Below are 17500 nucleotides of genomic sequence, written 5' to 3'. Positions count from 1 at the left end.
ATTTTTTAAAAGTCTCTGAATAATGATTATTTCTATGTAGTGTGTGAGCTGTGAAAGGAATGTTCCATCCATCCACAAACCAATGAATCAATTGAGAACATGCTATGTTTTGTGATGTCATTTCAAGCAGAGTATTCTACGTGGTGCTTGACTGCCTCTTCTCCGTTAGGGCAGAAGGCCACCACAGACCCTGGATCGATTCCAGGCTGTATCACAACCGCCGTGATTGGGAGTCCGACAGTGCGGCGCACAATTGGCCCAGTCGCCTCGGGGTTTGGGCCGGGTGTGGTGTCATTGTAAATAAGAATTTGTTCTTAACTGACTTGCGTCTAGTTAAACAAAGGTAAATATATATTTTTAAAATTAACTTTAATATGTTTTAGTTCTTGGTTGTTATCTGTTAAGTGTTTGTTTTGTCCACACACATACAAGCAAAGCACTCTCCTCTTCACCATCTTTCGAGCAGCACCTAACCCAAACCCTACCCTCACCAACCGGGTTCGACCACCACCTGCACCCACCCCCCCAAACCGGGTTGATCCCAACCTCAATCACCCCCTTACCCAAACCGGGCTCGGATCCTAACCCTTACTCCTACCCTCACTTCCTAAACCGGGTTCGATCCCAACCCAAACCCTACTCCCTTACTCCAAACCGGGTTCACCAACCCAAACCCTACTCCCACCCCCAAACCGGGTTCGCATCCCAACCCCAACCTCTCCCTGTCCGCCGCCGGGAACAGAGGAGGACCAAGGCGCAGCGCTGAATGCGAACATATTTATTTATATAATGATCACACGACCGAAACACAAACAAAACGAATGGACGTGATAGTCAAATGATGGTCAAACACAAAACCAACACGAACACGACACAATGAATGAATGCCTAACCCTACCTAGTGAGCGACTCCCAATCAGAGACAACCAGCTACATGTTTGATTGGGACCCCCACCCCACAACACAGATATGGCACAACAACTAGAACCAACATGAAAAACTCGCCACCCTGGCTCAACATACTAGAGTCCCCAGAGCCAGGGCGTGACACTCCCATCCCCAAACACTGACACACTACACTGCTTTCTACTTTTGAGCCCACTCCTCTTTTTATTAAATGTCTTGTATAGTCTGAGGTCTCTTGAGCCCTCCCCATCTCTTTATTAATCGTTCTTTTTAGTCTGAGGTCTTTTTGAGCCCTCTCTTTATTAATGTCTTGTTTAGTCTGAGAGGTCTCTCTTGAGCCTCCATTCTTTTATTTGTCTTTTTAGTCTGATATCTTCTTTGGAGCCCTCCCATCTCTTTATTAATTTAACGCCCCTTACCCCTATTATTAATGTCTTGTTTAGTCTGTGTCCCTCTTTTATGTTGAGCCTCCCATCTCTTTATTAATGTCTTGTTTAGTCTGAGGCCCCCCCTTGAGTCCTCCTCCATCTCTTTATTAATGTCTTCATGTTTAGTCTGAGGTCTTCCTGAGCTTTTCTCCCATCTCTTTATTAATGTCTTGTTTAGTCTGGAGGTTTCTTTGAGCCCTCCTACCCTTTTACCACGTCTTTGTTTAGTCTGAGGTCCCTTGAGCCTCCCATCTCTCTTTATTAATGTTATGTTTAACCTGAGGTTCTTTTAGTTCCCACTTTCTATTAGTTTTAGTCTGATGTTTTGTTTTGACTCCAGTTTTTATTGCTGAATTTTTTTTTCATTTCTGCAATTGTGCTGCCATTGGGTCCTTGGAAAAGAGCTATAAGTCCTTTCTTGTATTATTATTATTATTATTATTATTATTATTATTGTTAATCCATCCATCCATCCATATCTATCCATCCATCTCACCAAACCAATCCATCCAGTCTGTGATCTTACCCGCAGTAGGTCGCGAGGGTGATCTGCGCTCGTAGAGGGGCACTGCCGAGGGTTCTGTAGGTGACATGTCAGACGTGGGGATCTCTTACACATGTCCAGTCAGATGAGGGTGGAACCAACCGGGTGCTGAGGCAACGATCCAGACTGAATCCTGTACACACACACACACACACACACACACACACACACACACACACACACACACACACACACACACACAGCAAAAATAAGATTAGGATTAGGGTTCAGCCCAACCAAGCACTGAATATATGGGGACCCTAGCCTGGTACTCTACTATGCAAAGGTTGGAAGAGGTGTGGAGAGGACCTGTAGAGGGAGAGAGAGGACCTGCAGAGGAGAGGGACCGGTAGAGGAGAGTGAGAGGACCCATAGAGAGAGCAGGAGAGTGGCCTGCAGAGGGACCTCCAGAGAGAGGACCTGTAGAGGAGAGGAGAGACCTGTACGAGAGTGAGAGGACCCAGAGAGGCAGGACCTGCAGAGGAGAGGAGAGGACTCTATGGAGGAGAGGACCCAGTAGAGGAGATGACCTTGTAAAGGAGAGGAGGGACTCACAGAGGAGGAGGGACTGCAGAGGAGAGGACCTGTAGAGGAGGAGGACCTGTAGAGGAGAGGTGTAGGAGCACTGTAGAGTGAGAGGGAACCATGAGGAGGACCAGAGGAGAGGCACCTGCAGGAGGAGAGCACCCAGAGGAGAGGACCTGTAGAGGGACCTGGTAGGGGAGATGGACCTGTAGAGTTGAGAGGAGAAGACCCGTAGGTGAGAGAGAGCTGGGAAGAGGACCTGTAGAGTGAGAGGATCTCAGAGCAGGACGTGGACCTGAGAGGACTCCAGTAGAGGAGAGGACCTAAAGGAGAGTGAGGAGAGACCTGTAGAGGCGAGAGGGCCTTAGAGGAGAGGACCTGTAGAGGAGAGGAGAGGAGCTGGATAGAGGAGGACCAGTAGAGGAGAGGACCTGTGGAGGAGAGATCTGTAGAGGATGGGTGGACTCTGTAGAGGACCTGCGGTAGAGGAGAGGACAGGTAAAGGAGAGGAGAGGGACCTGTAGAGGAGAGGACCTGTAGATGAGAGACTTAGAGGAGAGGACCTGTAAGGAGAGTAGGAGAGGAGCTGTAGAGGAGCAGGACCTGCAGAGGAGAGGAGAGGAGCCGTAGAGGGGAGAGGAGAGGAGCTGCAGAGGACCTGCAGAGGAGAGGACTATGTAGAGGACAGGACCTGGTAGAGGACCTGTAGAGTGAGAGGACCTGAAAGGAGGCAGAGAGGACCCGCAGAGGGAGAGACCTGTAGAGAGGAGGACTCTAGAGGAGAGACCTGGTAGAGACCTGTAGAGGAGAGGACCTGCAAAGGAGAGGAGAGGAGCTTGCAGAGGAGGAGGACAAGTAGAGGAGAGGACCTATGGAGGAGAGTGAGAGGACCTGTAGAGGAGAGGACCTTAGAGGAGAGGAGAGACCAATAGAGGAGGACCTGGAGCTAGTTATGGCATCACTGGATGAATGGCTGGTGTATGGTTGTGATGTGGTGAGAGATCCAGAACGAGATGGCACATTATCAGCGATGCAGCTGTCGGCCCATATAGCTCCCAGCTTGGTTGTCTAAGATGGCAACACTTCAACACACACATCCCTGCCTACTCCACATTTTTATAGATAGACCAATGACTGACACTTTATACTGTACCAGATAGACTCCAATGACTGGACACCCTCATACTGCCCAGATAGACCCAATGACTGGACACCCTTATACTGCTCAGATAATCTAATGACTGAATACCTTCAATGCCTAGATAGACCCAATGACTGACCTTTATACTGCCTAGATAGACCCAATGACTGACACCTTCATACTAAGCCCAGATAGACTCAATGACTGACACCAAGAGCACTGGGAGCTTTAGAGTTACAGGATCAAATCTGTCTGCTGTTATTCTGAGGGAATAAACTCATTGATAATTACTGGCCCCACAAGGCCCCTATTCCTAGTGTACTACTTTAGACTGTGAGAATGGCACCTCATTCCTCAGTATAGTGTACTACTTTAGACCAGAGAATGGCACTTCTATTCCTATTGTAGTGTACTACTTTAGACTCAGAGAATAAAACTTTATTCTCTATATAGTGCACTACTTAGACCAGAAAATGGCACCCTATTCCCATAGTGCAATTACTTTAGACCAGAGAATGGCACCCTATTCCCTATATAGTGCACTACTTGACCAGAGGTAACGGGACTTTATTCCTATATAGTGCACTACTTTAGACCAGAGAATGGGACCCTATTCCCATATAGTGCACTACTTAAGAATTCAGAGAATGGCACCCTAATCCCTATATTAGCACTACTTAGACCAGAGAATGGCACCCTATTCCTATAGTCACTACATTAGACCCAGAGAATGGCACCCTATTCCCATATAGTGCAATTACTTTAGACCAGAGAATGGGCACCCTATTCCCTATATAGTGCACTACTTTAAACTGAGAGAATGGCACTTTATCTTCTATATAGTGCACTACTTTAGACCAGAGAATGGCACCCTATTCCCTATATAGTGCACTACTTTAGACCAGAGAATGGCACCTCATTCCTATATATAGTGCACTACTTTAGACTAGAGAATGGCACCCCATTCCCTATATAGTGCACTACTTTAGACCAGAGAATGGCACCTATTCCTATATAGTGCACTACTTTAGACCAGAGAATGGAAATCTATTCCCTGTGCACTACTTTAGACACCACAGAGAATGGTAATTCCCATTCTATAGTACCTTACTTTAGACCAGAGAATGGCACCCTTATTCCCAATATAGTGCAATTACATTAGACCAGAGAATGGCAATCTATTCCCTATATAGTGCACTACTTTAGACCAGAGAATGGCACCCTATTCTCTATAGTAATTACTTTAGACCAGAGAATGGCACCCATTCCCTGCATAGTGCACTACATTAAGACCAGAGATTTAAAATCATATTCCCTATATAGTGCACTACATTAAGACCAGAGAATGGCACCCTATTCCCTATAGCAATTACATTAGACTCAGAGAATGGCACCCTATTCCCTATATAGTGCACTACATTAGACCAGAGAATGGCACCCTATTCCTATATATAGTGCAATTGCTACATTAGACCCAGAGAATGGTCACCCTTATCTCTATATAGTGCACTCACATTAGACCAGAAAATGGCAATCTATTCCCTATATAGTGCACTACTCTTTAGACCAGAGAATGGCACCTTATTCTCATATAGTGCACTACTTTAGACCAGAGAATGGCACCCTATCTCTATAGTTACTTTACTTTTAGACCAGAGAATGGGCACCCTATTCTATATAGTGCACTACTTTAGACCAGAGAATGGCACTTTATTCTATATAATATACCTTCCATTTTAGACCAGAGAATGGCAATTCTATTCCCTATATAGAGTGCACTACTTAAGGACTAGAGAATGGCACCCTATTCCCATATAGTGCACTACTTAAGACCAGAGAATGGCACCCTATTCCCTAGTTGCACTACTTTAGACCAGAGAATGGCACCCTGTATTCCCTAGTACTCACTTTTAGACCAGAAATGGCAATTCCTATTCCCTATATAGCACTACTAGACCAGAGAATGGCACCCTATTCTATATAGTGCACCACTTAAGACCAGAGAATGGCACTTATTCCTATATAGTACTACTTAGACCAGAGAATGGCACCCTATTCTATAGTGCACTTTAGACCAGAGAATGGCACCATTCCCTATATAATGTACTCACTTTAGACCAGAGAATGGCACTTATCTCATATAGTGCACTACTTTAGACCAGAGAATGGCACTTATTCTATACAGTGCACTACTTTAGACCAGAGAATGGCACCCCATTCTTATATAGTGCACTACTTTTAGACCAGAGATATAAGTAATCTTTCTCTATATAGTGCACTACTTTAGACCAGAGAATGGCACCCTATTCCCTATAGTGCACTCAGCTTTAATTGTGAGAATGGCAATCTCTATTCCCCTATATAGTGCACTACTTTAGACCAGAGAAGACCCTATTCCCATATAGTACCTACTTTACCAGAGAATGGCACCATTCCCGGTATAGTACTGTTACTTTAGACCACAGAGAATGGCACCCTATTCTATATAGTGCACTACTTTAGACCAGAGAATGGCACCCCTATTCCCTATATAGTGCACTACTTTAGACTAGAAGGTACCCTATTCCCTATATAGTGTAATTACTTTAGACCAGAGAATGGCACTTTATCTCCTATATAGCACTACTTTAGACCAGAGAATGGCACCCTATTCTATATAGTGCACTACTAAGGACCAGAGAATGGCACCAATTCCTTATATAGTGCACTACTTTAGGGCCTGTAAAATGGCACCCTATTCTTATATAGTGCACTACTTTAGACCAGAATGGCACTTATTCCCTATATAGTGCACTACTTTAGACCAGAGAATGGCCCCCCATTCCTATATAGTGCACTACTTTAGACCAGAGAATGGCCCCCTATTCTTTATATAGTGCACTACTTTAGACCAGAGAATGGCACCCTATTCCTCATATATAGTGCACTACTTTAGACCAGAGAATGGCACCCTATTCCTATATAGAGCACTACTAAGACTAGAGAATGGCACCCTATTCCCTATATAGTGCACTACTTTAGACCAGAGAATGGCACCCATTCCCATATAGTGCACTACTAGACCAGAGAATGGACCCTATTCCCTATATAGATAATTACTTTAGACCAGAGAATGCACCTATTCCCTATATAGTGCACTACTTTAGACCAGAGAATGGCACTTTATTCTATATAGTGCAATTACTTTAGACCAGAGAATGGCACCCTATTCCCTAATATAGAGCAATTACATTTATAGACCATGGAGAATGTACACCCTATTTCCAATATAGTGCAATAATACTAGACCAGAGACCCATAGGTATAGGGGGCCATTTGGACATAACCATCTAGAGTCAATATTGTTTGTTCATTTTGTTGAGGCAGAAAGAGGAATCTAATTGGCTTTCTATGTGTGTGTGTGTGTGTTTGAGCTTGTGGATCGCTCATAGTAATGTCTGGAGTGGAGTAAATGGAATGGTATCAACATGTGTTTGGTGTATTTGATACCATTCCATTGATTCCGTTCCAGACATTTCTATGAGCCGTCCTCCACAATTAAGGTGCCACCAGCCGCCTGTGGTCTGGGTTTGTGTGAGTGTGTGAGTGTGTGAGTGTGAGTGTGAGTGTGTGTGTGTGTGTGTGTGTGTGTGTGTGTGTGAGTGTATGTGTGTGTGTGTGTGTGTGTGTGTGTGTGTGTGTGTGTGTGTGTGTGTGTGTGTGTGTGTGTGTGTGTGTGTGTGTGTGTGTGTGTGTGTGTGTGTGTGTGTGTGTGAGTGAGTGAGTGAGGAGTGAGTGAGTGAGTGAGTGAGTGAGTGAGTGAGGAGGAGGAGTGAGTGAGTGAGGAGGAGGAGTGAGTGAGTGTGGAGGAGGAGGAGTGAGTGAGGAGTGAGTGAGTGAGTGAGTGTGTGTGTGTGTGTGTGAGTGAGGTGAGGTGTGTGTGTGTGTGGAGTGTGAGGAGTGTGTGTGTGTGTGTTATAGTGTGTGTGTGTGAGTGTGAGTGTGAGTGTGTGTGTGTTGTGTGTGTGTGTGTGTGTGTGTGTGTGTGTGTGTGTGTGTGTGTGTGTGTGTGTGTGTGTGTGTGTGTGTGTGTGTGTGTGTGTGTGTGTGTGTGTGTGTGTGTGGGAGTGGAGGAGGAGGAGTGAGTGAGTGAGGAGTGAGGAGGAGTGAGGAGGAGGAGTGAGGAGTGAGGAGTGAGGTGTGAGGAGTGAGGAGGAGGAGTGAGGAGGAGTGAGTGATTGTGTGTGTGTGTGTGTGTGTGTGTGTGTGTGTGTGTGTGTGTGTGTGTGTGTGTGTGTGTGTGTGTGAAGGGTGAGTGTGTGTGTGTGTGTGTGTGTGTGTGTGTGTGTGTGTGTGTGTGTGTGTGTGTGTGTGTGTGTGTGTGAGGAGCAGTGAGGAGGAGTGAGTGAGTGAGTGGGAGTGGGAGGAGGAGGAGTGGAGGAGGAGTGGGAGGAGTGGGAGTGAGTGAGGAGTAGAGTGACTGAGTGACTGAGTGCGTGTGTGTGTGTGTGAGTGAGTGTGAGTGTGTGTGTGTGTGAGTGAGTGTGAGTGTGTGTGTGTGTGTTAGTGTGTGTGTGTGAGTGTGAGTGAGTGTGTGTGAACAGGTGTGTGTGGTAGGTATGTGTGTGTGTGTGTGTGTGTGTGTGTGTGTGTGTGTGTGTGTGTGTGTGTGTGTGTGTGTGTGTGTGTGTGTGTGTGTGTATGGATCACTCTTGATTTCCTGGTGGTTCATTAGCTCTGTTGTCCCTGCAGCAACCTGTTGTTAAATGAAACACAATAAACACCATTTGTTGAAATCTGTGCTGCAGGCTTCAGACTGAAATAAAATAAGACTTTAAATAACCTAGGCTAGAAGCCTTCTCTCCTTCCCAGGTGTGAGTGATTGAGACTGGTAGCCAGAAGCAGCTAACAACACACAAAAACACTATTACCTCAAGAAAGAGAGGAGAGGGGAGACAGAGAGAGATAAGAAACAGAGACAGAGAGAGAGAGGGGAGGGGAGACAGAGAGAGAGAGAGGAGGGAGAGAGGGAGGGAGGGAGGGAGGAGACAGAGAGAGATAGATAGATAGAAACAGAGACAGAGAGAGAGAGGGAGGGAGACAGAGAGAGAGAGGGAGGGAGGGAGGGAGGGAGGGAGGGAGGGAGGGAGGGAGAGGGAGAGAGGAGACAGAGAGAGAGAGAGAGAGAGAGAGAGAGAGAGAGAGAGAGAGAGGGGAGGGAGGGAGAGAGGGAGGGAGGGAGGGAGGGAGGGAGACAGAGAGAGAAATAGAGAGAGGGAGAGAGGGAGGAGAGAGAGAGAGAGAGAGAGAGAGAGAGAGAGAGAGAGAGAGAGAGAGAGAGAGAGAGAGAGAGAGAGAGAGAGAGAGAGAGAGAGAGAGAGAGAGAGAGAGGAGAGAGAGTGAGACAGAGAAGGGGGAGGGAGGGAGGGAGGGAGGGGGTAGAGAGAGAGAGAAAGACAGATAAGGGGGGAGGGAGACAGAGAGAGAGAGAGTCCAGTTTCCATCATAAGACAATGTTGTGGAACTGAACAACAGAGCCTGAAGCTACAACAAGGCACAATTGGCCCAGCGTCGTCCGGGTTTGGCCGGTGTAGGCCGTCATTGTAAATAAGAATTTGTTCTTAACTGACCTGCCTGGTTAAATAAAGGTAAAATATATATTTTTTTAAATTAACTTCAATATGTTTTAGTTCTTGGTCTGTTATCCGTTAAGTGTTTGTTTTTGTCTACACACATACAAGCAAAGACTCTCCTCTCTTCACCATCTTGAGCAGCACCTAACCCAAACCCTTACCCCTTACCCTAAACCGGGTTCGTATTCTAACCCTTACCCTACCCCTTACCCTAAACCGGGTTCGTATCCTAACCCAAACCCTTACCCCTTACCCTAAACCGGGTTCGCATCCTAACCCCAACCCTCCCTGTCACGCTCGTCGGGAACAGAGGAGGACCAAGGCGCAGCGTTGAATGCGAACATATTTATTTATATAATGATCACACGATCAAAAACAACAAAACGATGACGTGACAGTCAATGGTCAAACACAAACCAACACGAACAAGAAACCACAATGAATGAATGCCTAATGGCTACCTAAGTATGACTCCCAATCAGAGACAACGAGCTACAGCCGTCTCTGATTGGGAGCCACCCTGGCCAACATAGATATACAACAACTAGAACCAACACACATGAAAACTCACACCCTGGCTCAACATACTAGAGTCCCCAGAGCCAGGGCGTGACACTCCCATCCCCAAACACTGATACATCACACTGTTTCCCTACTTTGAGCCCACCCCTCTCTTTATTAATGTCTTGTTTAGTCTGAGGTCTTCTTTGAGCCCTCCCATCTCTTTATTAATGTCTTTTTTAGTCTGAGGTCTTCTTTGAGCCCTCCCCTCTCTTTATTAATGTCTTGTTTAGTCTGAGGTCTTCTTTGAGCCCTCCCATCTCTTTATTAATGTCTTTTTTAGTCTGATATCTTCTTTGAGCCCTCCCATCTCTTTATTAATGTCTTGTTTAGTCTGATGTCCTCTTTGAGCCCTCCCATCTCTTTATTAATGTCTTGTTTAGTCTGAGGTTCTCTTTGAGCCCTCCCATCTCTTTATTAATGTCTTGTTTAGTCTGAGGTCTTCTTTGAGCCCTCCCATCTCTTTATTAATGTCTTGTTTAGTCTGAGGTCTTCTTTGAGCCCTCCCATCTCTTTATTAATGTCTTGTTTAGTCTGAGGTCTTCTTTGAGCCCTCCCATCTCTTTATTAATGTCTTGTTTAGTCTGAGGTCTTCTTTGAGCCCTCCCATCTCTTTATTAATGTCTTGTTTAGTCTGAGGTCTTCTTTGAGCCCTCCCATCTCTTTATTAATGTCTTGTTTAGTCTGAGGTCTTCTTTGAGCCCTCCCATCTCTTTATTAATGTCTTGTTTAGTCTGAGGTCTTCTTTGAGCCCTCCCATCTCTTTATTAATGTCTTGTTTAGTCTGATGTTTTGTTTTGACTCCAGTTTTTATTGAATTTTTTTCATTTCTATAATTGTAAAGCGACTTTGGGTCCTTGAAAAGAGCTACATAAGTCCCTTGTATTATTATTATTATTATTATTATTATTATTATTATTGTTAATCCATCCATCCATCCATTCATCCATCCATCTACCAACCAATCCATCCATCAGTCTGTATCTTACCTGCAGTAGGTGTGGTTGATCATGCCGTAAACGTGGATCTCTTACCTGCAGTAGGTGTGGTTGATCATGCCGTAGACGTGGATCTCTTACCTGCAGTAGGTGTGGTTGATCATGCCGTAGACGTGGATCTCTTTACACATGTCCATAGTCAGGATGAGGGTGAACCAACCGGTGCTGAGGTACGATCCAGACTGAATCCTGTACACACACACACACACACACACACACACACACACACACACACACACACACACACACACACACAGCTAAGAGTTAGGATTAGGGTTACAGCCCATATCAAGCATTGAATATATGGGGACCCTAGCCTGGTACTCTACTATAAAGGAAGAGGTGTGGAGAGGACCTGTAGAGGAGAGGAGAGGACCTGCAGAGGAGAGGACCTGTAGAGGAGAGGAGAGGACCTATAGAGGAGAGGAGAGGGCCTGTAGAGGACCTGTAGAGGAGAGGACCTGTAGAGGAGAGGAGAGGACCTATAGATGAGAGGAGAGGACCTGTAGAGGAGAGGACCTGTAGAGGAGAGGAGAGGACCTATAGAGGAGAGGACCTGTAGAGGAGATGACCTGTAAAGGAGAGGAGAGGACCTATAGAGGAGAGGACCTGTAGAGGAGAGGACCTGTAGAGGAGAGGACCTGTAGAGGAGAGGACTTGTAGAGGAGAGGGGAGGACCTATAGAGGAGAGGACCTGTAGAGGACAGGACCTGTAGAGGAGAAGACCTGTAGAGGAGAGGACCTGTAGAGGAGAGGACCTGTAGAGGACCTGTAGAGGAGAGGACCTGTAAAGGAGAGGAGAAGACCTGTAGAGGAGAGGAGCTGTAGAGGACCTGTAGAGGAGAGGACCTGTAGAGGACAGGACCTGTAGAGGACCTGTAGAGGAGAGGACCTGTAAAGGAGAGGAGAGGACCTGTAGAGGAGAGGGCCTGTAGAGGAGAGGACCTGTAGAGGAGAGGAGAGGAGCTGTAGAGGACAGGACCTGTAGAGGAGAGGACCTGTAGAGGAGAGGACCTGTAGAGGACAGGACCTGTAGAGGACCTGTAGAGGAGAGGACCTGTAAAGGAGAGGAGAGGACCTGTAGAGGAGAGGACCTGTAGATGAGAGGACCTGTAGAGGAGAGGACCTGTAGAGGAGAGGAGAGGAGCTGTAGAGGACAGGACCTGTAGAGGAGAGGAGAGGAGCTGTAGAGGAGAGGAGAGGAGCTGTAGAGGACCTGTAGAGGAGAGGACCTGTAGAGGACAGGACCTGTAGAGGACCTGTAGAGGAGAGGACCTGTAAAGGAGAGGAGAGGACCTGTAGAGGAGAGGACCTGTAGAGGAGAGGACCTGTAGAGGAGAGGACCTGTAGAGGACCTGTAGAGGAGAGGACCTGTAAAGGAGAGGAGAGGAGCTGTAGAGGAGAGGACATGTAGAGGAGAGGACCTATAGAGGAGAGGAGAGGACCTGTAGAGGAGAGGACCTGTAGAGGAGAGGAGAGGACCAATAGAGGAGAGGACCTGGAGCGAAGTCTATGACATCACTAATGAATTGCTGTGTATGGTTGTGATGGGTTGGAAAGATCCAGAAATGAGATGGCACATTATCAGAGATGCACAGCTGTCGGTCTATAGCTTCCAGCTTTCAGCCTGTCACAGATGGCAACACTTCAACACACATCCCTGCTACTCTACATTATTGTAGATAGACCAAATGACTGACACCTTTATACTGCCTAGATAGACCCAATGACTGACACCTTCATACTGCCTAGATAGACCCAATGACTGACACCTTTATACTGCCTAGATAGACCCAATGACTGACACCTTTATACTGCCTAGATAGACCCAATGACTGACACCTTTATACTGCCTAGATAGAACCCAATGACTGACACCTTTATACTGCCTAGATAGACCCAATGACTGACACCTTTATACTGCCTAGATAGACCCAATGACTGACACCTTTATACTGCCTAGATAGACCCAATGACTGACACCTTTATACTGCCTAGATAGACCCAATGACCGACACCTTCATACTGCCTAGATAGACCCAATGACTGACACCTTTATACTGCCTAGATAGACCCAATGACTGACACCTTTATACTGCCTAGATAGACCCAATGACTGACACCTTTATACTGCCTAGATAGACCAAATGACTGACACCTTTATACTGCCTAGATATACCCAATGACTGACACCTTCATACTGCCTAGATAGACCCAATGACTGACACCTTTATACTGCCTAGATAGACCAAATGACTGACACCTTCATACTGCCTAGATCGACCCAATGACTGACACCTTTATACTGCCTAGATAGACCCAATGACTGACACCTTTATACTGCCTAGATAGACCCAATGACTGACACCTTTATACTGCCTAGATAGACCCAATGACTGACACCTTCATACTGCCTAGATATACCCAATGACTGACACCTTTATACTGCCTAGATAGACCCAATGACTGACACCTTTATACTGCCTAGATAGACCCAATGACTGACACCTTCATACTGCCTAGATAGACCCAATGACTGACACCTTCATACTGCCTAGATATACCCAATGACTGACACCTTTATACTGCCTAGATAGACCCAATGACTGACACCTTTATACTGCCTAGATAGACCCAATGACTGACACCTTTATACTGCCTAGATAGACCCAATGACTGACACCTTTATACTGCCTAGATAGACCCAATGACTGACACCTTTATACTGCCTAGATAGACCCAATGACTGACACCTTTATACTGCCTAGATAGACCCAATGACTGACACCTTTATACTGCCTAGATAGACCCAATGACTGACACCTTTATACTGCCTAGATAGACCCAATGACTGACACCTTTATACTGCCTAGATAGACCCAATGACTGACACCCCTTTATACTGCCTAGATAGACCCAATGACTGACACCTTTATACTGCCTAGATAGACCCAATGACTGACACCTTTATACTGCCTAGATAGACCCAATGACTGACACCAAGAGCACTGGGAGCTTTAGAGTTATGAGGATCAAATCTGTCTGCTGTTATTCTGAGTGGAATAAACTGTTTGACAATTACTTCGTCCCACAAGGCCCCCTATTCCCTATATAGTGCACTACTTTAGACCAGAGAATGGCACCCTATTCCCTATATAGTGCACTACTTTAGACCAGAGAATGGCACCCTATTCCCTATATAGTGCACTACTTTAGTCCAGAGAATGGCACCCTATTCCCTATATAGTGCACTACTTTAGACCAGAGAATGGCACCCTATTCCCTATATAGTGCACTACTTTAGACCAGAGAATGGCACCCTATTCCCTATATAGTGCACTACTTTAGACCAGAGAATGGCACCCTATTCCCTATATAGTGCACTACTTTAGACCAGAGAATGGCACCCTATTCCCTATATAGTGCACTACTTTAGACTCAGAGAATGGCACCCTATTCCTATAGTGCACTACTTTAGACCAGAGAATGGCACCCTATTCCCTATATAGTGCACTACTTTAGACCAGAGAATGGCACCCTATTCCCTATATAGTGCACTACTTTAGACCAGAGAATGGCACCCTATTCCCTATATAGTGCACTACTTTAGATCAGAGAATGGCACCCTATTCCCTATATAGTGCACTACTTTAGACCAGAGAATGGCACCCTATTCCCTATATAGTGCACTACTTTAGACCAGAGAATGGCACCCTATTCCCTATATAGTGCACTACTTTAGACCAGAGAATGGCACCCTATTCCTATATAGTGCACTACTTTAGACCAGAGAATGGCACCCTATTCCCTATATAGTGCACTACATTAGACCAGAGAATGGCACCCTATTCCCTATATAGTGCACTACTTTAGACCAGAGAATGGCACCCTATTCCCTATATAGTGCACTACATTAGACCAGAGAATGGCACCCTAGTCCCTACATAGTGCACTACTTTAGATCAGAGAATGGCACCCTATTCCCTATATAGTGCACTACATTAGACCAGAGAATGGCACCCTAGTCCCTACATAGTGTACTACTTTAGACCAGAGAATGGCACCCTATTCCTATAGTGCACTACATTAGACCAGAGAATGGCACCCTAGTCCCTACATAGTTCACTACTTTAGACCAGAGAATGGCACCCTAGTCCCTACATAGTGCACTACTTTAGATCAGAGAATGGCACCTATTCCTATATAGTGCACTACATTAGACCAGAGAATGGCACCCTAGTCCCTACATAGTGCACTACTTTAGATCAGAAAATGGCACCCTATTCCCTATATAGTACTCACTTTAGACCAGAGAATGGCACCCTATTCCCTATATAGTGCACTACTTTAGACCAGAGAATGGCACCCTATTCCCTATATAGTGCACTACTTTAGACCAGAGAATGGCACCCTAGTCCCTATATAGTGCACTACTTTAGACCAGAGAATGGCACCCTATTCCCTATATAGTGCACTACTTTAGACCAGAGAATGGCACCCTATTCCCTATATAGTGCACTACTTTAGACCAGAGAATGGCACCCTATTCCCTATATAGTGCACTACTTTAGACCAGAGAATGGCACCCTATTCCCTATATAGTGCACTACTTTAGACCAGAGAATGGCACCCTATTCCCTATATAGTGCACTACTTTAGACCAGAGAATGGCACCCTATTCCCTATATAGTGCACTACTTTAGACCAGAGAATGGCACCTATTCCCTATATAGTGCACTACTTTAGACCAGAGAATGGCACCCTATTCCCTATATAGTGCACTACTTTAGACCAGAGAATGGCACCCTAATCCCTATATAGTACACTACTTTAGACCAGAGAATGGCACCCTATTCCCTATATAGTGCACTACTTAGACCAGAGAATGGCACCCTAGTCCCTACATAGTGCACTACTTTAGACCAGAGAATGGCACCCTATTCCCTATATAGTGCACTACATTAGACCAGAGAATGGCACCCTAGTCCCTACATAGTGCACTACTTTAGATCAGAGAATGGCACCCTATTCCCTATATAGTGCACTACATTAGACCAGAGAATGGCACCCTAGTCCCTACATAGTGCACTACTTTAGACCAGAGAATGGCACCCTAGTCCCTACATAGTGCACTACTTTAGATCAGAGAATGGCACCCTATTCCCTATATAGTGCACTACTTTAGACCAGAGAATGGCACCCTATTCCCTATATAGTGCACTACTTTAGACCAGAGAATGGCACCCTATTCCTATATAGTGCACTACTTTAGACCAGAGAATGGCACCCTAGTCCCTATATAGTGCACTACTTTAGACCAGAGAATGGCACCCTATTCCTATATAGTGCACTACTTTAGACCAGAGAATGGCACCCTATTCCCTATATAGTGCACTACTTTAGACCAGAGAATGGCACCCTATTCCCCTATATAGTGCACTACTTTAGACCAGAGAATGGCACCCTATTCCCTATATAGTGCACTACTTTAGACCAGAGAATGGCACCCTATTCCCTATATAGTGCACTACTTTAGACCAGAGAATGGCACCCTATTCCCTATATAGTGCACTACTTTAGACCAGAGAATGGCACCCTATTCCCTATATAGTGCACTACTTTAGACCAGAGAATGGCACCCTATTCCCTATATAGTGCACTACTTTAGACCAGAGAATGGCACCCTATTCCCTATATAGTGCACTACTTTAGACCAGAGAATGGCACCCTATTCCCTATATAGTGCACTACTTTAGACCAGAGAATGGCACCCTATTCCCTATATAGTGCACTACTTTAGACCAGAGAATGGCACCCTATTCCCTATATAGTGCACTACTTTAGACCAGAGAATGGCACCCTATTCCCTATATAGTGCACTACTTTAGACCAGAGAATGGCACCCTATTCCCTATATAGTGCACTACTTTAGACCAGAGAATGGCACCCTATTCCCTATATAGTGCACTACTTTAGACCAGAGAATGGCACCCTATTCCCTATATAGTGCACTACTTTAGACCAGAGAATGGCACCCTATTCCCTATATAGTGCACTACTTTAGACCAGAGAATGGCACCCTATTCCCTATATAGTGCACTACTTTAGACCAGAGAATGGCACCCTATTCCCTATATAGTGCACTACTTTAGACCAGAGAATGGCACCCTATTCCCTATATAGTGCACTACTTTAGACCAGAGAATGGCACCCTATTCCCTATATAGTGCACTACTTTAGACCAGAGAATGGCACCCTATTCCCTATATAGTGCACTACTTTAGACCAGAGAATGGCCCCCCTATTCCCTATATAGTGCACTACTTTAGACTAGAGAATGGCACCCTATTCCCTATATAGTGCACTACTTTAGACCAGAGAATGGCACCCTATTCCCTATATAGTGCACTACTTTAGACCAGAGAATGGCACCCTATTCCCTATATAGTGCACTACTTTAGACCAGAGAATGGCACCCTATTCCCTATAGTGCACTACTTTAGACCAGAGAATGGCACCCTATTCCCTATATAGTGCACTACTTTAGACCAGAGAATGGCACCCTATTCCCTATATAGTGCACTACTTTAGACCAGAGAATGGCCCCCTATTCCCTATATAGTGCACTACTTTAGACCAGAGAATGGCACCCTATTCCCTATATAGTGCACTACTTTAGACCAGAGAATAGCACCCTATTCACTATATAGTGCACTACTTTAGACCAGAGAATGGCACCCTATTCCCTATAGTGCACTACTTTAGACCAGAGAATGGCACCCTAT

At 45.5% G+C, this 17500-nt stretch overlaps 1 protein-coding gene across 1 annotated transcript in view; it reads right to left on the bottom strand.

The window, feature by feature from the left end:
* The window catches only part of LOC121581622 (alpha-N-acetylgalactosaminide alpha-2,6-sialyltransferase 3-like), a gene marked incomplete at its 5' end in the record, with an annotated part of 128402 nt that overhangs the window by 25227 nt on the left and 85675 nt on the right, over positions 1 to 17500 (bottom strand). Inside the window, one exon of the mRNA XM_045213359.1 lies at positions 10797 to 10904. Within this exon, the coding sequence (XP_045069294.1) occupies positions 10797 to 10904 (108 nt within the window). The remainder of the gene's footprint in view (positions 1 to 10796; positions 10905 to 17500) is intronic.

Source organism: Coregonus clupeaformis, unplaced genomic scaffold, assembly GCF_020615455.1.
Source record: "Coregonus clupeaformis isolate EN_2021a unplaced genomic scaffold, ASM2061545v1 scaf0105, whole genome shotgun sequence".
NCBI classification, from domain to species: Eukaryota; Metazoa; Chordata; class Actinopteri; order Salmoniformes; family Salmonidae; genus Coregonus; species Coregonus clupeaformis.
This window is presented reverse-complemented; position numbering and strand designations above follow the sequence as displayed.